General features: G+C 40.1%; 1 protein-coding gene across 7 annotated transcripts in view; it reads right to left on the minus strand.

Moving 5' to 3' along the window:
• CFAP20DC (CFAP20 domain containing) overlaps positions 1–25528 on the minus strand; it is a 269312-nt gene that overhangs the window by 141401 nt on the left and 102383 nt on the right. For all 7 annotated transcript variants that reach the window (XR_007514517.1, XR_007514516.1, XM_049863557.1 and 4 more), the window contains one exon: positions 11146–11302. Coding sequence is in view for 5 of the 7 variants with exons in the window: in XM_049863557.1 (XP_049719514.1) it covers positions 11146–11302 (157 nt within the window). In the remaining 2 variants the exon portion in view is untranslated. The remainder of the gene's footprint in view (positions 1–11145; positions 11303–25528) is intronic.

Genomic DNA, 25528 nt, shown 5'->3' on the forward strand with positions numbered 1-25528 from the left:
ACTTCAGAGTGTTGCTGAGGAAAGAACAGTCAGAGACTTAGCCTCAAGTTCTACCTCGTGTGACCTTGGCACAAGATGCCTCATTTCCACAGGCCCTGTTTTGCTCATCTGTATAATTAAGCCATTGGATTACAAGACTTCTTAGGCCCTTCAGTGCTCAATGAGTCTATTAAGGCAAGACTCCAGTATTTCTAGTTTCTTCTGTGGCCTCTGAAAGGACAATTTTCCTCACAGTGCTTGACACTCAATAAAGATTTATTGAATAAAGACAATGAATAAATAATTGCTCAAACAACCAATAAGTCAACCCTTAATTTATTAATTCATCAAACATTTACCAGTGCCAGCTCCTATGCTAGAGATAAAAATATGAGGAGACCCAGTCTATACCCTCAACGGCTTTCAGTCTGAAATCACGTCTTTAATTCTTCTCTTCTTCTTGCCTTTCTGCATACAAAACACATAGCCCGCAGTGCTGATATTTCAGAAAGACCACTGACCTGGGAGGCAGGAGGCCTGAACAATCGTCACTGACATAGCAAAGTCCCATGTTAACGGGGCATTGCTTGCTCTTATATCTTTCCTCTTCTCTTTTTGCTTCTCTGTCTCTCTTCTATCTGTCTATCCATATATTGTTTGTTTTTCTTTAAACACAGAACAATACAATTAATCAATAATTCAGTCACTCAGATGCCTAAAACTGTCAGTTCATGTTTCCTAAGGAGCCATAAAAGTAATAAACTGAACTGAATCAGCATACTCTACTACTTGTCCAGCATAAGTCATTTATTTCTCGGGACAAGTGAAAAACTGGTTAATTGCTTCTTGCAAGATTCCAAGAATTCACTTTTTATTTTATTCTACTGTGTAAACAGAGAACAGCAAAGGAATTAGGCAGAATTTCCTAGCTTAGGTGAGTTTAAGAAGTTCTAGAGTAAAATGGTTAACTTTTCTGGGCTGCTAACAGGTTGGAGGTTCGAGTCCACCCAGAGGCACCCCGGAAGAAAGGTCCTGGCAATCTACTTCCAAAAGTCAGCCACTGAGAGCCCTACAGGGCGCAGTTCTCCTCTGACGCACGTGGGGTTGCCATGAGTCGGAGTCGACTTGATAGCAACTGTGTTTTTTTTTTTTGGTAGAGTGAAATGGTAGCAATTTAAATACAGTATTGAGCTCAAGTATTTTTTTAATGGAACCCCAGTCATGAGATGTAACAAACAGGAAAAAAGTTTCCTATGATAACGGTCTTAACATTGTGATGACCCATCTATCCTCACAGAAGAAAGTGACCTTCCTTCAGTAAGAAAGACAAAGGGACACCCATCATTCATTTTAATACAGACATCTCCAACCCAGTCAGTCACCAAATGCTGGCATTCTTACTCCGTGCCATATCTTCTATCTCTTCTCTCTCTCTTCTACGCTTCCATGAGAGGCATCACACTACAGTAATTAGGAGTACAGACTCTGGGGCCCTCCTGCCAGGGTTCAAATTCTGGCTCTACTGCTTACCAGTAGTGTGACACTGGGAACATTACTTGATTTCTCTGTTTCAGTTTTCCCATAACTTTGTCATGATCATTAATGTGCTAGGAACAGTGTCTAGAACACATCCAGCAGTTAATGCTGCCATCATCATCTTCACCACCATCATTGGTATCGCTTCTGGTGCCAACCTTCTTGACCAGGGATGCTCAATTTACCCTGTACTATGTTATCCTTGGAAACCCTGGTGGTGCAGTGGTTAAGAGCTATGGCTGCTCACCAAAAGCCTGGCAGTTCGAATCCACCAGGTGCTCCTGGGAAACTCTATGAGGCAGTTCTACTCTGTCCTATAGGGCTGCTGTGAGTTGGAATTGACTCGATGGCAACAGGTTTGGTTTTTAGGTTTGTTATCTTTGTCCTATTTTATATAGTGGTCTTCATAATGAACTCTTGTATTGGTAACTCCTCTAGTGTCTGTCATTACCCAGTGAACTCTGTGGACAGGACGCTTGCCCTACATCTTTATGTCACCCACAGCACGCAGCACAGCAGTGTGATATTACATTACATCCCCTGTCCCGCCACATCCCGCACTGAACTCCCTCTTCCTAGAACACATCAGATCCTTTCAGACTGCCATGCCTTCGTACGTATGTGCTTTTCCCTTTGCCTGAAACGCATTCTCTTCTTGTTCACTTTCACTGCTTGGGAAATTAGTACTTTTCCTTCAAAATGCAGTTTGAAAATTAATTTCTCTAAGTTAATATATCCCAAACATTGGTCTATGGACAGTCACTGTTGCATGAAGTAATTTCCTTTTGTCTGTGGTAAAATTTTCAGCCTTTACTCTGAAACTAAGGTCTTCCATTTTTGTGTGTGTGTTTAAATGTCCTTTCATACAATCAGTTTACAGTTTTTCTTGTTTGTTGGTTTTAATATTTGGATTTGGCAAATTCAAAAGTTGGCACGGTACATTAATCCTCAAGTTTTCTTCTGAGAACTAGGCAAGTCTGTAGAATCCAAAGCGCCTAACCAAATAGCTCTCCCAGGTAAGGAGCAAGTGCTCCAGACCCTCCTCCTCCCACTGCTCTTTAAGCCCAGTAGTTAATGTCTGTTTCCTTGAAGCATGGCTGTGGGCATTCCAGGGCCTAGCCAGACCCTGACATATAGAAGGCACATAACAAACGCTTAGCATCTGCATACTGCACTATAGTTTATAATGCCTTCCCCATGTATCTTTGTATTTGACTGGATCTTCACAAGAATCTTATGGCAATTAATGAGAAAACAAGATTCAAAGATATTCAGGATGCACACCAAACCACTAAGTTGGTAAATGATCAGAGCAATGGACCAATGGGAACATTAATCCATGCCTTTGGGCTCTAGGATGTACTTTCCACCATTCGTCTGTCAGTTTGTCGTACTCTGGTGAGGCTTGTGTGTTGATGTAATGCTCGAAGTAATGCCACTAGTATTTCTAATGCCAGCAGGGTCACCATGATGAACAGGTTTCAGTGGAGCTTCCAGACTATGACAGACCTCATGATCTACTTCTAAAAAACTTGGCCAGTGAAAAGCAGTGGAACATTGTCTGATACAGTGTCAGAAGATGAGCCTCTCAGGTTGGAAAACATTCAAAATACAACTGGGGAAGAGCTGCCTCCTCAAAGTAGGGTCGACCTTAATGATGTGGAGGAAGGAGTAAAGTTTTTGAGACCTTTCATTTGCTGGTGTGGCACGACTCAAAATGAGAAGGAACAGCTGCAAACATTCATTAATAATTGGAACGTGGAATGTACAAAGTAATGAATCTATGAAAATTGGAAACTGTCAAAAATGAAATAGAATGCATAAACATCGATATCCTAGGTGTTAGTGAGCTGAAATGGACTGGTATTGACCGTTTTGAATTGGACAATCATATGGTTTACTACGCTGGGAATGACAAATTAAAGAGTAACGACATCAAATTCATCATTAGAAAGAATATTTCAGGATCTATCCTGAAGTACAAGGCTGCCAGTGATAGGAAAATATCCAAATTTCAATAATACAACCATTATTGAAATTTATGCAGCAACCACTAATGACAAAAATGAAGAAATTGAAGATTTTTACCAACTTCTGCAGTCTGAAATGGATCAAACATGCAATTAAGATGCATTGATAATTACTGGTGATTGGAATATAAAAGTCGGAAACAAAGAAGAAGGATCGGTAGGTGGAAAATATGGCCTTGGTAACAGAAACTACTTGAGAGATTGCATGATAGAATTTTGCAAGACCAATGACCTATTCATTGGAAAAATCTTTTTTCAACAACATAAACGGCAATTATACACATGGACTTTGCCAGTGGGAATATACAGTAATTAAATAGACTATATCTATGCAAAGAGATGATGGAGAAGCTCAATATAATCAGTTAGAACAAGACCAGAGACCGACTGCAGAACAGACTATCAACTGCTCATTTGCAAGTTCAAGCTGAAGCTAAAGAAAATTGAAACAAGTCCATGAGAGCCAAAGTACGACTTTGAGTTTAACCCATCTGAATTTAGGGCCATCTCAAGAACAGATGTGATGCACTGAACACTAATGATCGATGACCAGACGTGTTGTGGGATGACATTAAGGACATCATACAATAAAAGGTCATGAAAAAGACAGGAAAAAAAGAAAAGAACAAAATGGATGCCAGAAGAGACTCGGAAACTTGCTCTTGAATGTTGAGTAGCTAAACTGAAAGGAAGAAATGAAGAAGTAAAAGAGCTGAACAGGAAATTTCAGAGAGTAGCTCAAGAAGACAAAGTAGAGTATTTCAATGAAATATGCAAAGACCTGGAGTTAGAAAACCAAAAGGGAAGAATATGCTCAGCATTTCTCAAGCTGAAACACTGAAAAAAAAAATTCAAGCCTGGAGTTGCAATATTGAAAGATTCTATGGGCAAAATATTGAACGATGCAGGAAACATCAAAAGAAGATGGAAGGAATACATAGTCACTGTACCAAAAAGAACTGGTTGACATTCAACCATTTCAAGAGGTAGAATATGATCAAGAACTGATGGTGTTGAAGGAAGAAATCCAAGTTGCACTGAAGGCATTACAGAAAAACAAGTCTCCAGGAATTATAAGAATACAACTGAGATGTTTCGGCAAATGGATGCAATGCTGGAAGCACTCATTCGTCTACGCCAAGAATCCTGGAAGACAGCCACCTAGCCAACTGACTGGAAGAGATCCATATTTATGCCCATTTCAAAGAAAGGTGATCCAACAGAATGCAGACATTACTGAACAATATCATTAATATCACACACAAGTAAAATTTTGTTAAAGATAAGTCAAAAATGGATGCATCAGCACATCGACAGGGAACTGCCAGAAGTTCAAGACAGATTCAGAAGAGGATGTGGAACCAGGGATATCATTGCTAATGTCAGATGGATCTCTTTGGAAAGCAGAGGATACCAGAAAGATGTCTACCTATGTTTTACTGACTATGCAAAGGCATTTGACTGTGTGGATCATGCCAAATTATGGATAACATTGTGAAGAATGGGAATTCCATAATACTTAATTGTGCTCAGGTGGAACCTGTACATACATCAAGAGGCAGTCATTTGAATAGAACAAGGAGATACTCTGTGATTTAAAACCAGGAAAGGTGTGTGTCAGGGTTGTAGTCTTTCACCATCCTTGTTCAATTTGTATGCTAAGCAAATAATCTGAGAAGCTGTACTATATAAAGAATAACAGGTTATCAGGATTCATTAACAACCTGTGATATGCAGATGACAACAACCTTGCTTGCTGAATGGGAAGGCTTAAGCACTTATTGATGAAGACCAAAAACTACAGCCATCAGTATGGATTATACCTCAACGGAAAGAAACAAAAATCCTTACAATTGGACCAATAAGCAACACCATGATAAACAAAGAAAATATTGATATTGTCCAGGATTTCATTTTACTTGGACCCACCATCAATACCCATGGAAGCAGCAGTTAAGAAACCAAACGACATATTGCATTGGGCAAATCTGTTGCAAAAGACCTCTTTAAAATGTTAAAAGGCAAAGATGTCACTTTGAGGACTAAGGGGCACCCGACCCAAGTCATGGTATTTTCAGTTGCTGCATATGCATGCAAAAGCTGGACAATGAATAAGAAGACCAAATTAAGAATTGATGCTTTTGAACTATGGTGCTGGCTTTCAGAATACTGAATATACCATGGACTTCCAGCAGAATGAACAAATCTGTCTTGGAAGAAGTACAGTCAGAAGGTTCCTTAGAAGCAAGGATGGTGAGACTTCATTTCACATACTTTGGACATGTCATCAGGAGGCATCAGTCCCTGGAGAAGGATATCATGCTTGGTAAAGTAGAAGGTCGGCGAGAAAGAGGAAGACCTTCAATGAGATGTATTGACCCAGTGGCTGCAACAATGGGCTCAAGCACAATAACGATTGTGAGGATGGCGCAGGACTAGGCAGTGTTTCGTTCTATTATACAAAGGGTAGCTATGAATCAGAACCTACTCGACACTAGCTAACAATAACATACAAACAATAGCCTTATAGTAACATTCCTTTTTTGGAAAAAAGGTGACTCAGCCCTGGCTGAGAAATTAGATAACAAGATGGAGGAATTCAGCTGAGGAACAAAAACTATAAAAAAAGAATCAATGGAAATTCTGAAATAAAAAAATAACAGATTAATAATGTTAAAGTATATTATTATTAAGTTGTACACCTGTAAAAAGCTGAATTGGCAAAAGTTGTCTGATACATTCATAACAACAACAACAAAAAAGAACAGTTGCTGGGGCTGCTTATATACAACCAAACACACCTCACAGTATTTGGTTCTTGGTTTGGAGGTTTAGGGTCATGGTTTCATGAGGTATCCCAGTTAATTGTTCTAATATGGCATTTAGAGCTTCTATCTCCTAGTTTGTTGCATAATGCCTGGGGTCTTAAAAGCTTCAAAGTGGCCATCCAAGGTATAACAATTGGTCTCTGTTCTCTTGGAGCAATAGAGAAAGAAGGTGAGTCAGGAAAAGGAGGGAGAGATGGAATGTGCAATGAATTGCTTCTATTAACAGCTGTCTCCTTTGCCATGAGGCCAGAAGAACTACCATTACTGAATGTTTTGATAAAAGATTACACAGGAGAATCCTGGCCAAAGGGGGTAAAATGGAGAAGAGAATTTCAGATTCTCATGGACTCTAGAGTTTCTGGAGCCATTGAGGCTGGATGAACCCCCGAAACTGTTGTCCTGAAATAATCTTTAGATCTTAAATCAAAAACATTCCTGAAATCTTCTTAAAGATTTCAATACCCACTGCCCTTGAGTTGATTCTGACTCAAAGCAATCCTATAGGACAGAGCAGAACTGCCCCACAGGGTTTCCAAGGAGTGCCTGGTGGATTCAAACTGTTGACCTTTTGGTTAGTACCTGTAGCTCTTAACCACTATGCCACCAGTTTAGCTCAATTAGTAAAGAATGTCTGCCTTGAGCATTGTGCTCTTTTAAATCTATCTATACAGGATGAAAGCTGTGTGGCAGGGCTGTATTCTTTCACCATACCTATTCGATCCGTATGCTGAGCGAATAATACAAGAAGCTGGACTATATGAAGAAGAATGGGGCATCAGGATTGGAGGAAGACTCATTAACAACCTGCATTCTGCAGATGACACAACCTTGCTTGCTGAAAGTGAAAAGGACTTGAAGCATTTACTAATAAAGATCAAAGACCACAGCCTTCGGTATGGATTGCACCTCAACATAAAGAAAACAAAAATCCCCACAACTGGACCAATGAGCAACATCATGATAAACGGAGAAAAGATTGAAGTTGTCAGGGATTTCATTTTACAAAGATGCATTGTACTGGGTAAATCTGCTGTGAAAGACCTCTTTAAAGTGTTGAAGGGCAAAGATGTCACCCTGAAGACTAAGGTACGCCTGACCCAAGCCATGGTATTTTCAATCGCATCATATACATGTGAAAGCTGGACAGTGAATAAGGAAGACTGAAGAAGAATTGACGCATTTGAACTGTGGTGCTGGCGAAGGATGCTGAATACACCATGGACTGCCAAAAGAACGAACAAATCTGCCTTGGAAGAAGTACAACCAGAATGCTCCTTAGAGGCAAGGATGGCGAGACTGCATCTTATATACTTTGGACATGTTGTCAGGAGGGATCAGTCCCTGGAGAAGGACATTACGCTTGGCAGAGTCCAGGGTCAGCAGAAAAGAGGAAGACCCTCAATGAGGTGGATTGACACAGTAGCTGCAACAATGAGCTCGAGCATAAGGATTGTAAGGATGGCGCAGGACCGGGCAGTGTTTCGTTCTGTTGTGCATAGGGTCGCTATGAGTTGGAACCGACTCGACGGCACCTGACAACAACATATGTGATGAAACTGACAACAGTAGCTTGAAAGATTAGATAGGAAACTTTGGTGGCAGTGAGTTTATATTAACGAGGGAGGAATAATTTGGAAAAGGAGAGTGAGAATGCTTCCACAACGCGAAGAATGTAATCAATGTCACTGAACTGTACGTGTGAAATTGTTGACCTAGTGTTTGTGCTGCTGTGTATATTCTCAATGACAAAAAAATAAAAAATTACAAAGCAAAAAAAAATTGCTGAAATATGCATTCATTCAGCTCCTAGATAAATACTCACAGAAATGCCTACACAGATGCTTTAAGAGACTCACAGAAGAATGTTCAAGTAGCATTATTCATAATAGCCTAAAATGAATAACTACATTGTGGTATAGTCATACAATGACCTAGTATAACATAATGAAAATAAGGAAACTACTGTTATGTGCAACCACATAGATGAATCTCACAAACAGTATTTTGTGAAAGAATGCATATGTGAAATAATATGTATTCTATCATTTCACAGAAACTGTGGTGGCTTAGTGGTTAAGAGCTATGGCTGCTAACCAAAAAGTCAGCAGTTCGAATCCGCCAGGCACTCCTTGGAAACCATATGGGGCAGTTCTACTCTGTCCTGTATCCATCGCTAGTTGGAATCAACTCGAAGGCAATGGGTTTGGGGTTTTTTTTTTTTTTTAAATATTGTTCCACTGATATAAAGTTCAAAAACAGAATAAATTAATCTCTGGTGTTAGAAGTCAGGATAGAGGTGACCTTTCAGAAGGAGAGGGTGGCGTCTGGGAGGAGACGTGAGTGGGGCTTCTAGGATGCTTGTAATGTTCTGTTTCTTGATCTGGGCGGTAGTTAAAGAAGTGAATTCACTTTACGGTAATTCCTCAAGCTGTATACTTATGATTTGTGCGTGTTTCTGTATGTAATAAAAGTTTCATAACATAATAAAATTTATAGTAAATACAACCCATTTCAAAAAAATGTTTGTTGAATTTAAGCAAGAACAAGAGACCTTTCTTAATCTCATTTTATAGATACAGTGCCTTTCCTTAACTCTGAAATAAACTGCATATTCCCTACCATATGTTTCCTCTGGGTTCCTTCTTCCTTTTGTTTTGGTATCTGTCTACCATGCACCCAGTGTTCCTGATTTCAGAAGCTGTCTAGTTCAGTTTCTCCAGGGAATAAATGTCCTGCCGCCTGGTTGTATGGGGTTGGCGAGGGGAATCTGATGTTCTGTAGCAACCTGCCCAGAATTTTCAATTCCCCTGTTTTTAGCCTTACCCCTTACCGCTACTTTTGGCAGTACTCTGTTTTTTTTTTGTTTAGTTTAGGACAGCTAATTGTTGAGCCTCTGCGGGGTTCTATGTTGTGAATCTGATGGGCAAGCACAAGGGTTTCAGCTTCCTCTGTTCTTCGATGTCATCTGTTACTCCTCAATCTTACAAAAATTTATCAATGTTCTGTCTGTTGTTGCCTCCTCTCCCATACTCTTTATCCTGGTGGGTTTATGTCCTTTTTATTCCTATATTATAAACTTAGTGAGGTTTGAGGAGGGAGCAGAGATAAAAACGTGTATTCAACCTACCATGTTTGAGCCATGCTTTTCCTTACCTTTATTTTTAAACATTAACCAGGTTATCGTTCACCTCCTGTGATCTGACATAGAATGCACGTATATTTCTATAAATTTTGGGTTTCTTTTTTTTATTAGTTGGGGATTACTTTTTTTTAAAAGAAAGCTTTCACTTTCTTATAAAGCCTTTAAGTGGACCACACTTGCTAGCTTGTGATCTCTTAGGGAGCTGTTAAGGCACTGCTGTGTTTTATCACCAAATGAAAGTAACAGGCGGTGTTCTGTCCCACAGGGTGAGTCACAGGCGGTCTTCTCTAACACTCATCCAGATGGGGCACAAGTCTAAAGTCTAGATACAAACTTCTAAGAAATCACCTTTGCCATCTTACTTGTAGCCCTACTTCCTAGGCTTCTAGAGAAAGTGATTTTGTAAAAATAATCCCATGTGAAAATCAAAGGTAAGCACCAGTATTCTCTCGATACTTGTGGTTGTTTAAAACCATCATTGCGGGAGTCTGTGATGTCCTTTGGATTCTATACAGCTGAGTTACCTGCAGAGTATACCCATTAGTTATATTATGAATAACTAAATGTACCTATTGCCAGTCTCTCTAGAAATAACATGAGGGGTGACTCAACTCCCTTTCCTATTTTAACACGATCATTAAAAAATTAATATGACACCTCCCAAATGACTTTATGAAATACACACAGAATGGTAAGACTGTAGACATCTATAGAGCTTTTTGGTTGCCCAACATCTTTTGAACACCCTTTCTAATTTGGTGAATTTCCCACATAATGAGTCCTCCCTCCCTGCTTACCCAGCCTTCCTTGCTTCATGTGACCTAGGTTCCACAAATCAGACAGAGCCTATCAGACTTTGTTCAGTAGAGAGAAACATGAAGAAGGAATCCATTTCTGATGAGGGTGGCAGGAGAAACACCTGGTTTCAGAAGCAGTAGTAATTGAAATTCTGGAACCTTTACCCCAGCACTATGGTGTGATTTTTGGAGTCTCTGCTAGGAGCCCTGGTGGCGCACTGGTAAGAGCTCAGCTGCAAACCAAAAGGTCAGCAGTTTGAATCCACCAGCTGCTCTTCTTAGAAACCTTATGGGGCAGTTCTACTGTGTTATATAAAGTCACTATGGGTCGGAATAGACTCGACAGCAAAGGGTTTAGTTTTTTGGTTTGCCCAGTGCTCGTAGCTATCGGGGGCGGAGGCGGGTGTCTTCCCTGAAGCACTCCTGTGCTGGGGGTTGGATTTGTTCTTGGCTATAGCTTCCAAGCCTGATTCTCTGGATCTCCTTGAGATTCTATGAACTGGCTCATTTCCTTAATTCCTCTTCTCTTTCAACCACCTAAAAAGGATTCTGTTGTTTGCAACTAAGAATACTGAGAAATTCAGATGGCAAGTGCTATCATAAACAGAAAAGAAAAACAACCACAAAAAGAAAACTAATACTTTTTTGTGACATTCAGCTACAATAAAAATAAACACACGGTCTGGAAGAAAGAAATCAACATGATCGTGGACAAATTTAATTTAGCAGACGTAAAATCAAACTGCTACCATGTACTCGTACTGTCCAAAGGCATGGGTAATTTTAAAAGTACATCAGAAAATTAAAAAATCTTGACAGTGACTTGAACATACCATCTTTATCAGCAGTGTCTTGTGGCTTTGATTTTAAAGTGAAGATCTTCCGTAGCTTACAGTTAGCCGAGACAATAATTCCATCCAATGACTGGAAAACTGCTCCCTTGAATATTTCGCTGGTGAATGCTACCAAGTCAATGCAAAGATTGCACCACTAAAATAAAGAATAGCAAAGAAGAGTAAGTATCTTCTATAATTACATAAATGAACAAGCCATCTACAATTTACGGAGAAAGTCCAGGGAGTAGAGACAATTATCTGGCTCAACCGGCCCAAAATCAATTTTCTCCTTTGGACAAATCCATTTTGGCTTGAATGATCTTAAAAATTGTCTTGATTCTCCCAAGGAAATCATCATAATCTAAACTACATTGGTCACCTCACTACAGTTTCCATTATGAGACACGGCTCTGACGATTTGCAGGCAGTATGCAGTAGGAAGCTAGTTACAGGTGCGTTAGACCACTTCAGTCTTGAAAATCAGGGATAAGGAGTCAATTGTTCCTTCAAGGGGACTAATTTAATCACAATTAGCCAATTCCAATTCCTTGGAAACTGTATGGGGCAGTTCTACTCTGTCCTATAGGGCCGCTGGCTGAGTCGACTCGATAGCAATGGGTTTGGTTTGGTTTTTGGTCCCTTCTAGTAAGGGAGGCAGACATGTACTAAACATGTCTAATACAGAGGTGACTCATTGTGGGAGGATGGAGAGGTTCAGAACAGGGTTCTTTAAAAAATTAGTTTTAAAATTTTATCACATTATTATATGCAAATATAAATCAATTGCCAAAAGTTTTATACAAAATAGTCCTTTGCCACTTCAGCCCTCATCTAGTTATACCATCAACGCTTAAATGTCTCTTCCCTCTGTATTTTAAATGCTATCACCTGACTCATTAAGGTTAGACATTATCTACTGACTTCCTATTATGGTAAATGAGACTTTTCACTCACTTACACACTCTACTTCCCCCATTCCATCTTCCCCAGATACTTTTCCCTCATTCTCTCTTTTCCCCTAAAATCCATATTCTGTGTTTTACTTAATTATGAGTATGCAAATATTGTACACAACTGAGCCAAGTGACTCTCTATTGTCTCTACTCTCTATGCCTACAGTTCCTTCTTTATACAACTTTTTTTACATTATTTCCTTTGACTCTTAAGTCTTCCCACATCTCGGAATGGGAGTGACACTTGATTTTGGTTTTTGAAAGATGGGAGGTGTGCAAACATGTGTGGCATTCCTTTTCAGGGCCCACCCCTTTATTCCCTGCTTAGATGAACTCTTTAGCCAACCTGCACCTGGAGACCTGGTCAGCTCTGAGTGAGAACTGGTGTCCACCTCCTTCCAAAAACTCTGAGTCCCAGGAAACCAGGTCCTTAACCCCCCACACACTTCTTATCTATCGCTGGCCATGCTGCTTCTATCCCCTCTGTCTGGACTCATGCTTCATGAAGAGTACTCAACAAACAGTGGTATGCACCTGTGTGTGAACAAATATATAAACATATGTGTATACATACATGCCTATACATACAAACACACTCAACCTTCCATTTTATTTAACCCAATAAATGTCTGGGAACTTATGACTTATGTCATGAATCCATCTCCCTGGGAGTATAGATGGGGGTGGTCCTTGAAAAAGATGGGGATAACTTTCATAAATCCCTCTTGGTGGGAGGAAATAGAAATTATTTTTTGGTTTAGCTGATATTTACAAAGCTTCCAATTTTCATGAGCTTCAACAAATAACTCTTTATTCATATAAATGCTGCAATATATTTTCTAAAAATTCTGGAACAGAGTATGAACTCTCTACTGTAAGTAGGTGGATTATGTGAATTATGGTTGATCTTTATAAAATATTATTTTCATTATTCTTGGTAATATCATCTACTCTTAAAATCCCTTTTTTGACATTTTTCTTGATCTCTAACCACTTTCTTTCTACGTGCAACTCCAGTCCAGTAGGGAAAAGGATCAACACTCATCGTTAGGGTCCTTAAGAAGTGTGAGTCAGAAAGACAGCAATCTGAGAGAGAAAAGACAGTTCTGTTTAGTTCACTGTTGGACTAGTAAGAGAGCTCATGCCATTTTTAGCATGGAATTTTGCATTACAGAGCTGACCAATGAAGAGTGACAGAAAGAGTCAAAGCATGAATTTCCAGTTTTTACTGACTTATGTCTTGGCAATATAGCTTTATAATCCTGTTGAAATAACTGTATATTCTGTGAACACACATATATTCAAATGCATGTAATAACAAACTCTTAGTTGTCCCAGCACTTTTTTGGATTTCCCATGCCCTATTCTTTATCATTACTGCAAATAAGATCTGAAGAAAATTGGCTTCATTTTGCCAGTATATAAAGAGCCTGAGTCACTAACAGTACACAGGTCTAGCCAGCATTGCCTTTCTAAAAGGAAATGACAAACAAGAAATCACAGCTTCAAAACTTGGCAATCCTAAAGTATGTCTCATCCCAGAATCTTAGAACCTCATTCTATTTTTGTGCTTCCATGATGGCATACAAAGAGCCAGGTTTATTCTCCAGCCTTTTAAAAACCATTTTCACACATCAGTTTTAATTTCCCAATAGAAAATCAGCTTATAAGGATCTTATTCACCTCTATCATCATCATATTGTGTTTATTAAGTAGTGTAAGCAAAGACTAAAATTGTAATTTTGTAATCATATGGTCATGAAAAACAATGACTTATCACTACTGTATATATATTAAAAAATAATCCCCAGGAAAAGCAAATCATGACAAGTCTGAGAAAGGGGAGGGAAAGGAAAGGTTGCCAGAGCTGCCAGAGTCAGCTCAGTTCCACCTGACTCTTGCCTGAACCAAGCAACGGCAGGTTCCTTGTAGAAGCAGTTACCACCTGTTCAGCAATACATGTCTACCGTCCCGCTCCTATACACGCCAGCCAGCTGTCTCTTCCTAAAACAGCAGCCCCATCTTTCTCCTCCTAGGCTCCAAGTGACCCTCTCACTGAGTCCTCTGAAATCCTGTACTACTGAAAAGAACATAGATCCTCTATATTTTTCTAAAAGTCATAATACCGTACCTTAACTGGCCACATCCTGAGACTTCACTTGTAACTCTGAAATACTTCAAGAATTTTGAACTGGAAATTATTTTCCACTATCTAATCACAATTTTATTCTTTATCTAGAAACTCACTCCAGATAAGCCCTATTGATTTTTTAAAATAACTTGTTTTATTTTTGTTGTTGAGGAGGATATACACAGAACATACACCAATTCAGCAATTTTTACATGTACAATTCAGTGACACTGATTTCATTTTTCGAGTTGTGCAACCATTCTCACCCTCCTTTTCTGAACTGTTCCTCTCCTATTAGCATAGATTCACTTCCCCCACAACCCCCAAGTTTCCTATCTAATCTTCTGAGTTGTTCTTGTCAATTTGATCCCATATAGACAGATCTTAAAAGAGCATAATGCTCAGATATTCTTTACCAGTTAACTATTTGGTTTTGAGTGAACTTCAGAGGATTTTTTGGCTTAAGGTTTAAAGATATTTCAGGGCAATAGGTTCAGGAGATAGTTCATCCAGCTGCTGAGGCTGCTTATGTACAAGCAAACACCTCATGGTTTTTATAGTTTCATGGGGCATCCCAGTTAACCGGCCTAATAACATGTTCGGTGCTTCTGTTCTACCTCCTAGAGCGTTGCATAGTGCCTGGAGTCTTAAAAGCTTGCAAGCAGCCACTCAAGGTACAACAATTGGTCTCCATTTGCCTGGAGCAACAGAGGAAGGAGAATCTGGAATAGCAGCAGGAAATGGAATGTATGGCTAACTACCTCCATGAACAGGCGTCCCTTTACCAGGAGACTAGAAGAATCGTTTGGTGCCCGCTACCATTTCTGAACATTTTGATCAAAGATTCTATCAAAAAGGGGAAAATTCAGAACAGGATTTCAAATTCTCATGGAATGTAGACTTTCTGGAGAAATCGAGGCTGGATGAATTGTTGAAACTCCTTTTAGACGTATTACTCCCAGGGGGACAAGAGCTTGGGCTCTGGGGCCAGGCTGTCTATGTTTGGATCACAGCTCTACCACTTACTACTTATATAACCTTTCAAGTGACTTAACCTCTCTTTTCTCATCTGTAAAATGGTGATGATGATAGTAATAATAAACCCCCTCTTACAGTTGTAATATTTAAATACATATAAGCACTTATAATAGAAGGAGCCCTGGTGGTACAGTGGCTAAGCGCTTGGTTGCTCACTGAAAGGTCAGTGGTTCGAACTCACCAGCAGCTCTGCAGGAGAAAGATGTGGCAATCTGCTTTTGTAAAGGCTGCAGCCTTGGAAACCCTATGAGGCAGCTCTGCTCTGACCTACGAGGTCACCATGAGTTGGAATTCTAGGTGGACAGGTTTCTTTTTTTTGTTTTCTTTGTTTCCTTCCAGAGCTCTGAAGATGCCATTCCACTGTCTTCTTACTTATATTGTTTTCATTTTAAGTTGGTGGTGTCTCATCATTGTTCCCTTGCATATAATGAATCTTTTTTCTTTGGCTGCTTTTAGTACTTTCACTTTATCATTGATTTTAGGCACTCTGATTACGATATACCACGGCGTGGCTTTTGTGGTATGTGCTTGTGTACGTACGTGTGTGTTCATTCAGCTCACAGTTTAAGATTACTGGGATCTGTGGGTATATCATTTACGTTTAAAAAAAATGTCAGCCATCACTTCTCTAAATATGGTCTGATCAATCTCTCTCTGCTGAACTTCTGATACTCCAATTGAACGTGTATGAGGCTGGTTGATATTGTTTCACAGGTCACTCAGATTTTGCCTATACCCCCTCTCTCCCCCAGGTTTTTTCCTTCTTTGTGCTCCATTTTGGAGAGTTTCTATATTCCTGGCTTCAATTTCACTGGTATTGCCCACTGTCTAATCTAGCATTAAACCCACTCAGTAAATTTAGTGCAGATACCATGTTTTTTCAGTTCTAGAATGCCCGTTTGATTATTTTCATAGTTTACATTTCTCTATTGAGGTTCCCCATTTGTCTCCTCATTAAGTTCACATCGTCCTTTCAATCCCTGAACATGCTTATAGCAGCTGTCTTAAAGTCCCTGCGTGCTCCTTTCATCATCTTTGTCACATCTACGTCTGTTCCTACCCCCTGGTTATGGGTCATGTTGTCCCAGTCCCTATCCCCGGTTATGGGTCATGTTGTCCCAGTTCCTACCCCCTGGTTATGGGTCATGTTGTCCCAGTCCCTACCCCCTGGTTATGGGTCATGTTGTCCCAGTCCCTACCCCCTGGCTATGGGTCATGTTGCCCCAGTCCCTACCCCCTGGCTATGGGTCATGTTGTCCCAGTCCCTACCCCCTGGTTATGGGTCATGTTGTCCCAGTTCCTACCCCCTGGTTATAGGTCATGTTGTTCCAGTTCCTACCCCCTGGTTATGGGTCATGTTGTCCCAGTCCCTACCCCCTGGTTATGGGTCATGTTGTCCCAGTTCCTACCCCCGGTTATGGGTCATGTTGTCCCAGTCCCTACCCCCTGGTTATAGGTCATGTTGTTCCAGTTCCTACCCCCTGGTTATGGGTCATGTTGTCCCAGTCCCTACCCCCGGTTATGGGTCATGTTGTCCCAGTCCCTACCCCCTGGTTATGGGTCATGTTGTCTCAGTCCCTACCCCCTGGTTATGGGTCATGTTGTCCCAGTTCGTAGCCCCTGGTTATGGGTCATGTTGTCCCAGTCCCTACCCCCTGGTTATGGGTCATGTTGTCTCAGTCCCTACCCCCTGGTTATGGGTCATGTTGTCCCAGTTCCTACCCCCTGGTTATGGGTCATGTTGTCCCAGTCCCTACCCCCGGTTATGGGTCATGTTGTCCCAGTCCCTACCCCCTGGTTATGGGTCATGTTGTCTCAGTCCCTACCCCCTGGTTATGGGTCATGTTGTCCCAGTTCGTAGCCCCTGGTTATGGGTCATGTTGTCCCAGTCCCTACACCCTGGTTATGGGTCATGCTGTCCCAGTCCCTACCCCCTGGTTATAGGTCATGTTGTCCCAGTTCGTAGCCCCTGGTTATGGGTCATGTTGTCCCAGTCCCTACCCCCTGGTTATGGGTCATGTTGTCTCAGTCCCTACCCCCCGGTTATGGGTCATGTAGTCCCAGTTCCTACCCCCGGTTATGGGTCATGTTGTCCCACTCTGCGCATCTAGTAACTGTTTATTAGACGCCAGATACCGCGGCTACTATGGTGCTGAGCTTCTGATTTTGTTATTTTCCTTAAAACACTTTTAAATGTTGTTCCAGGAGGAATTCTGTTTCCTTGTAGGCCACCTTGATCTTTTTGATACATGTTCTTATGCTTCTTTTCCAGGGCTAAACGTGGCCTTTTTCCCAGGGCAAATGAGCCCTATTTCTAAGTTATACTGCCTTTCTAGAGTTTCTCCTAAACATCTTCAATGACATCTACCTGCTGTGGCCAGAGCCTGAATACCTTCCATCCCTGTGTGAGCCTTGTCATTGTTCAGACTGCCTCATGGAGTCCTACTGTATACATACACAGCTTAGTATTTGGCCAGAGATTCAAGAGGACCCTGATATAAACTTCTGGAGCTCCTTCTGTCAAATACTCTGACTTACAAATTCTAGGCATCTCAGTATTCCTCAATTTCAGCCTCTGTCTCAATTTGGTAAGACTACCATGCTCTATTTGGGCTACCACACCTGCACCTGAATGGCCCTTCAGAAAGCTCAGGACTATGGGGCTCATTTCTTTTGTTTCCCTCTTACAGATGTTTCCTATTGTCCAATGGTTGAAACTATTATTTCAAACATTTTTTCCAGCTTTACATTTGTTTACAGTAGGAAGGACAGTCTGGTGCCAGATTCTCTGTCATGGTCATAAACAGAAATCTGAGCATTCATATAAATTTAATCTCCTACCTGACATTTTCCCTGATGGTAGCACATCTACTTTGCCAATTCCCAGCCCTAGATTTAACTCAGTGCATTTTCTCCATTCATTTTACTCCTGAAGTATCTCTTAAATCGGTTTCCTGCTTCTACTTCCCTGCTACTATCCCAGTTCAGGCTCATATGTATCACCTGGACTTTCATACATATCATACTTATTTTTCTAAAATACATACCATATCATGAAATTTGCTCACATGTAAATTAAAAAAAAGATCCCTAATGGATTAAAAGGCTTTAGTGGACTAACGGCTTTCAAGGCTCTTCATGGTTTCACTTAGCCTTCCTTTCCAGCCTTATCATTCTGTATATCCTCACCACATATGCAGTTAAGAGATCAAATGTGACATGACCTTTTATGCTTTTGTGTTAACCCCTATAATACCGTCCTCTAATCTTACAGTAAAATCCACTGAATATTCACAATTTAACAAAAATATCTCCACTATAACCTTCCCCAACTGTGCCAGAACTAGTCTGATCTTTTTCTTCAGCAACCTTTGGTTTTTAAGACTGTTGCTATTAGGTGCCCTCGAGTCAGTTCAGACTCATAGCAACCATATGCACGCACAACAGAACAAAACACTGCCCAGTCCTGTGCCATCCTCGCAATTGTTGCTATGCTTGGACCCATTGCTGCAGACACTGTGTCAATCCATCTTCCTGAGCGTCTTTCTCTCTTTCACTGACCCTCTACTTTACCAAGTATGATGTCCTTCTCCAGGGACTGATCCCTCCTGATAACATGTCCAGAGTATGTGAGATGCAGTCTCACCATCCTTGCTTCTTTGCTCATGTTATTATAATACTTTACTTTGTCTTCTCGAGTCATCCTTTGAAATTTTCTGTTCAGCTCTTTTACTTCATCATTTCTTCCTTTTGCTTTAGCTACTAGATATTCAAAACCAAGTTTCAGAGTCCCTTCTGACATCCATTTTGTTCTTTTTAATGACCTCTTGCTTTCTCCATGTATGATGTCCTTCCACAATTTGTCTGGTTTTTGGTCATTAGTGTTCAAAGCATCAAGTCTATTCTTGAGATGGCCTCTAAATTCAGGTGGGATATATTCAAGGTTGTTATTTTGGATCTTGTGGAATTTAGTTTTCTTCAGCTTCAACTTGAACTTGTTCAAGTTGTTCCACAGTCAGCCCCTGGCCTTGTACTAACAGGTGATATTAAGCTTCTGCATTATCATCTCTTTCCATAAATGTAGTCGATTGGTTCCTGTGTATTCCATCTGGAGAGGTATAGACACCGTTTATGTTGTCGAAAAAAAGTATTTGCAAGAAGAAGTTGTTGGTCTTGCAAAATTCTATCATGTGATCTCAGGGATCATTTCTATCACCAAGGCTATATTTTCTAACTACTGATCCTTCTTTGTTTCCAACCTTCACACTGCAATCACCAGTAATTATCAATGCATCTTGAGTGCATGTTTGATCAATTTCAGACTGAAGAAGTTGGTAAAAATCTTCACTTTCTTCATCTTTGGTCTTAGTGGTTGATGTGTAAATTTGAATAAATAGTCATATTAACTGGTCTTCCTTGTAGGCATATGGATATTATCCTATCGCTGACAATGCTGTACTTCAGGATAAATGTTGAAATGTTCCTTGTGATGAACACAACGCCATTCCTCTTCAATTTCTCATTCCTGGCATTGTAGACCATATGATTGTCCAATTCAAAATGGCCAATACCAGTCCACTTCGACTCACTAATGCCTAGGATATTGATGCTTATGTGGTCCATTTCCTTTCTGATAATTTTAAATTTTCCTAGATTTATACTTTGTATATTCCACATTCCAATTATTAATGGATGTTTGCAGCTGTTTCTTCTCATCTTGAGTTGTGTCACATCAACAAATAAGGGTTCTGAAAGCTTGACTCTATTCATGTCTTTAAGATCAATTTTACTTTGATGAGGCAGCACTTTGCCAGTCGTATTTTCAGTGCCTTCCAACCTGAGAGGCTCAGCTTCTGGCACTATATCAGACAATGTTCCAATGCTATTCATAAGGCTTTCACTGGCTAATTTTTTTCAGAAGTAGACAGCCAGGTCCTCCTTCCTAGTCTTAGTTTGGAAGCTCAGCTGAAAGCTGTCCAGCATGGATGACTCTGTTGGTATTCGAATACCGGTGGCATAGCTTCTAGCATTACAGCAAGATGCAAGCCCCAACAATACGACGAATTGACAGATGTAAGACTTGTTTACCACTTATTTATATGTTTGCCTTCCCTGCCATATTATAATCTCCCAGAGGAGAGAGACCATCTGGTATTCACCTTTGGATTCATATAATTTGGGACAGACCATGGCCCACTGCAGGGGCTCAACAAATATCTGAAATAAACTGTACGTTCAGAAGTTTATTATGACATATTCACAACTCATTAAACATGGATTCATGTCTAGAGAAAACAAACTGTAAAATATCAACTAACATTAACTGGGCACTTACTATTAGCTTGGCACTGTTCTAATAACTCATTTAAGCCTAACAATTGCCCTGTGAAGCAGGTTCTATTATTGTCAACACCTAACTGATACGGAAACTGAAGCCCAGAGAGATTAACTGATTTCCCAAGGGCCCTATCCGGGAAGTGATAGAACCAGAATTGAAACCCCTATAATCTAGCTCCAAAGCCCACATTTTAACCTTAACAGTATTCTGCGTGTTCACGTAATTTGATAACGGGGTGATTCTAAAGCTGAGTAATCATTTGTTTGCCAGGACAAACGTCTTTTGAACTAGTTGTCCCTACTTTCTGTAAATTTGGGGCAAGAGTAAGAAGGCCTGGGACTGCTCTCTTTCCCAAATCTCTGCAACATTAGACTAGAGGCAAGAAGAGGGAGAAAAACGGATACTTTAAAATGACATTCACATAGATGAGATGAAAACAGTTATGAACCTTCAAATAAGTACCTTAAAAACTGTAGTGGACCCTAGGCTAGAAAGATTTCATTAAGGGGCATTCTCTAATTGTATCTTGTATGTATCTCTAAATGACCTTGTATCTAAATAAATCTGCCTCCTCCATTCTCTCCTTTTTGTTCAACGGCACTCAAGAAATTAAATCCTGTTAAAAATAAAAAAACTTCCAAATCATTGGCTCTATGGGAAAAATTATCTTTGAGGGAAGTTTTAAAAACATTATACCAGACATCCAGTCTGTATCAAAAGCTATAAAATATTCCATCAGAATTATGGTTCAAGAAGGTACAACTCCTAAAGGATAATTTTATCCAACGAAATGACAAACGCTAGGTATTTCAGTAGGAAAAGGTTCCTAAAGATTTCGGCATTGTAATTTATCATACTATTTTGTTATATCTGCAAAGAATGATTTATTCTGGACAACAGCTCATAAGCGAACTTCCTATTCAAAGGGATTAAATTTACTGTGCTTTAATACATACTTTGGTGGCAAGACATTGATGTTCATCTGACACCATCACCAGCTAATTGAAATTATATTAAGGAAGAAGTAAGATTGATTTCAGTTGAGTCTTGACTAAGTGGGTACCTCCATTGTTTAATCTGACAGTCATTAATTTTTTAAACTGTTCATGCCATTGAAAACCTAAGTTAAAAGTATAAATTGTTATACTTTAAGTGTTAAAGTGAATCCTTCATAATTAAGAATAACATGAAAAATAAAATTTTTTATTTGAACGGTTAAACATTTAATGGTAACAGGAGCAGTAGTGGCCTATATATAAATATTCATATTAGTGTGGCTATAAGAATATTAACTTTATTTGCTGCCTCTGGCTTTAGCTAAAGAACCAAGGCAAAATGGACCATTTGGCAATTATCCTCTAAATTAGGGGTTGCACACTGAATGCTTAGAGGGCCCAGGCAGGTACATGCCTGCAGCAGGAAGGGTATGAGTGTCTTGCATACCTTATGAGTGAGGATGACCCTAGAGGGTCCAGGCAGGTACATGAGTGAAGCAGGAAGGGTCTGAGTGTCTTAGAAACCTTATGTGTGAAGATGTCCCTAGAGGGTCCAGGCAGATACATGAGCTTAGCAGGAAGGGTCTGAGTGTCTCACATATGTTGTGAGTGAAGATGATCCAAGAGGGTCCAGGCAGGTACATGAGTGAAGCAGGAAGGGTCTGAGTGTCTCATATACCTTATGTGTGAGGATGACCCTAGAGGGTCCAGGCAGGTACATGAGCGAAGCAGGAAGGGCCTGAGTGTCTCGTATACCTTATGAGTGAGGGTGACCCAAGCTCACGGGAGAGCAGAAGCTCCATTAAAGGGTGTAGCTGCCACCTAGCTCCAACTGACTGCTTGCTGTGCAAGAAAACAGTTTCAATGATACTAACTCTTCTGATTTTTTTCAAGAGAGATCAGAAATAGGAATTTTATGTGAAATCTCCTGATTTATAAATATTAGCCAAAGTGGTTTAAAATACTGTTTCCAAGTTTACCATCAAAATATCTTCCACTTCCTAAAAGGCAGAAAAAAGTGAACAGTGCTTTGGCAAAAAAAAAAAACCCAAAACAGAGAATGGGGCCAAGCCCACAGCAGCAGCATGGAGGGCCCTTGATTGGGTGGGGGTCTGCCACCTTTCTGCTATCTGTAGAAATTTCCCCTAAAACATGATTCAGTTTTAATTCAATAAGGGCTCAAGAGGAAAAGACTGTACTAGTAGTGGGAAGGAAAGACGCTCTGCTGCCATAGCATCTAAGGGAAAATGACAGCAAGTTGTAGAACTGAACTTCTAGTATCTGTCCGAATACTCACAGACATTTCTGGAATCACTGAATACATTTAGAAGGCTTATCTAACTTGGCCATGATAAAATTCATTAGTTTACTTCCCACGCTAGGAGGCACATCAGGATTTGTCAATTTGTTCAGCAAATATTATCGACTACTTAATTATGTGCCATGCACTGAAGGAGACTGGGGAGAAAAGATACGCTTGCAGCCTGGTGGGGGAGACAGACAAGTAAACAGATAATTCAAGTGCAGGGTAGAGAAATGTTATGAGGGCTATAAAATCACGAATGGCAAGGAGGAGCTATACTCAAAATATCTAACCCACAGAGTGGAAACCATGGAGGGCTTCCTGGAATTAGTGTCCAAAGAGCAAACAGGAGCCATAACCCTTATTTAGGGCTTCTTCTGTGACAATCGCTGTTCTAAAAGCCTTATGTTTAATGCACATAAAACCCCACAACAACTTTAATGGTAAGTACACCTCACACTATCTCCACTTTACACACAAGGAAAATGAACATGGGGACGTGTACAGGGTCAATATCTAGTATGTGTTAGGATCCACACTCCATGCTCTTAACCCCTACATGTTATTTACATGCTACATGTTTAGTAAACCAAAAACCAACCCATTGACGCCAAGTTGATTTCAACTCAGCAACCCTACAGAACAGGGTAGAATTGCCCCACAGGGTTTCCAAGAACAACTGGTGGATTTGAACTGCTGGCCTTTTGGTTAAAGCTGAGCTCTTAACCACTGCACCACCAAGTCTCCATATATTTAGTAAAACATAAAATAATTAGAACATATTAAACATCGTTTATGACTTGATGATCTCCCTGGGATGTCACACAGGCCTAAGGGGGACATTAGGGGAACAAACACCTCATTTGTTTGCTTATTGATTACGACAGCCTCAAATGTAAGTGAGCAACTCTTTCTAGATTCAGTAACATCCACAAGAAAAATTCTAGATATGCTGTGATTATTTTGCTTTTAAAAATTTATCATGAGCTGAAGTCACCCTAAGATAGTCATCAATTTGATTTCTTCATAACTTTTTTTTTTAAACAACTTTATGTAAGCTTCTTGCCTTCATCTCCTTTCTTTTGTATTCTTTATTGAGCCATCTGACTGGCAGTAGGAAGACACGTTAGGGTGAAAAGGGTTAGGAAAAATTGCATCACAGGACCTACTACAGCGATTTTTTTACTATTTTAAAGACATTTCTGATGTCACCAGACACCTGGCACTGGCAGCACATCTTCGTCTGAGAGGCCTATGTATTAAATATGAAAGACCTTTCGGTCAAGTTCACTTTTTATCTCAGTAACATATTTGTGTGGTTTACTTGTAACAGAAAGATAGTATTTTATATCCAAATACTGTATTGCCATGGATACCACTGGACAAAGGGTTTGCGTGTGGATTGTGGCCATTCTATACAATGATCAGTTCAGATTTTAATAGAATATCTAGAGACTTGAGTTAGTTAACTGACAAGGGCGACTGAACTCACAAAAGCAAGGTAATGACAAATTTGATTTGTTAACCACACCCAGAACTGTTTGTTGGTCTCATATTAACTCCTGGTAGTCATCTAACACTGAGCTCCAAACAATCTTGGATAAGTAAGGAAATCCACATCTAAACACAAGAGGAGGAATACAGTTTTAGTAGTAAGGCATTTCCCTTAATGTCTAAATGATTTGACTCCAATAACTGATTACTTGAATCTGATTTCGAGCATTTATGAACATTTAGAAATTGGATTTTTAGAAATTCTACTCCAAAGAGAAACCATTAGTTTCTTCCACAACCCAACTCCTATTTGTTACTGGGCTGCCAATCTCCAAGTTCCTCGGACTTGACATCTTTGATTCTTCTTCACCTCTATTGACGCAAACACCAAGCTCAGTGGATCTGCCTACTGAGAGAAACGGTCAGCATGCGCTGGTCGTCTCCACCTCTCACTCTCTTCTTAGTCCACTGCCTTGCCTCCTCCTCGCACACCAAAACAACAGTCATTGAAGTTGCTAATGGTCTCCTCATTGCCATGTTCTCCACATACTTTTCAACGTTGACTATTCTCCCTGGCTTGGATGATACTACACTTTTCTTTGCATCACACTCTCATTACTACCCGGTCTTCTTCATGGATCCCTTTCCTTGGACACCCCTTTAGTTGGGTTTGCCCTTGCATTTCCTCCTCTACCCTCTATTTTTTTGCTATTCTCCACTGTTTCTGCAGGCAGTTTCACCCATTCTTATGACTTTAACTGCTACCTCTACACTCAGGAAGCACATGCATCTAGGCCACACCTCTCTCCAGGACTCCAACATATACGTACCTCTAGAAATCTTAGCTGGAAAGTCTCACAGACCCCTTACTCAACATTTCCACCTTCCCTTTCTAAATCTCCTTTTCTTCCTGATTTTTTTTTTTCTATAACTTGGTTACGCACCAGTGATCCAAACTAGAAACTTGAGAGCCATTTTTTATTTTCTCTTCATTTCTAATATCTAATTAGCCTTTAACTCTTGCTAATAAAAACTTACAAGTATTTTTTAGCTCTGCCCCTCGTATTCTAATTTCTGTTCTCCAAATTTAGGACTTTGTCACTCTTATCCACATCATCCCTCCCTCCC

This window comes from Elephas maximus, chromosome 20 (genome assembly GCF_024166365.1).
Source record: "Elephas maximus indicus isolate mEleMax1 chromosome 20, mEleMax1 primary haplotype, whole genome shotgun sequence".
NCBI classification, from domain to species: Eukaryota; Metazoa; Chordata; class Mammalia; order Proboscidea; family Elephantidae; genus Elephas; species Elephas maximus.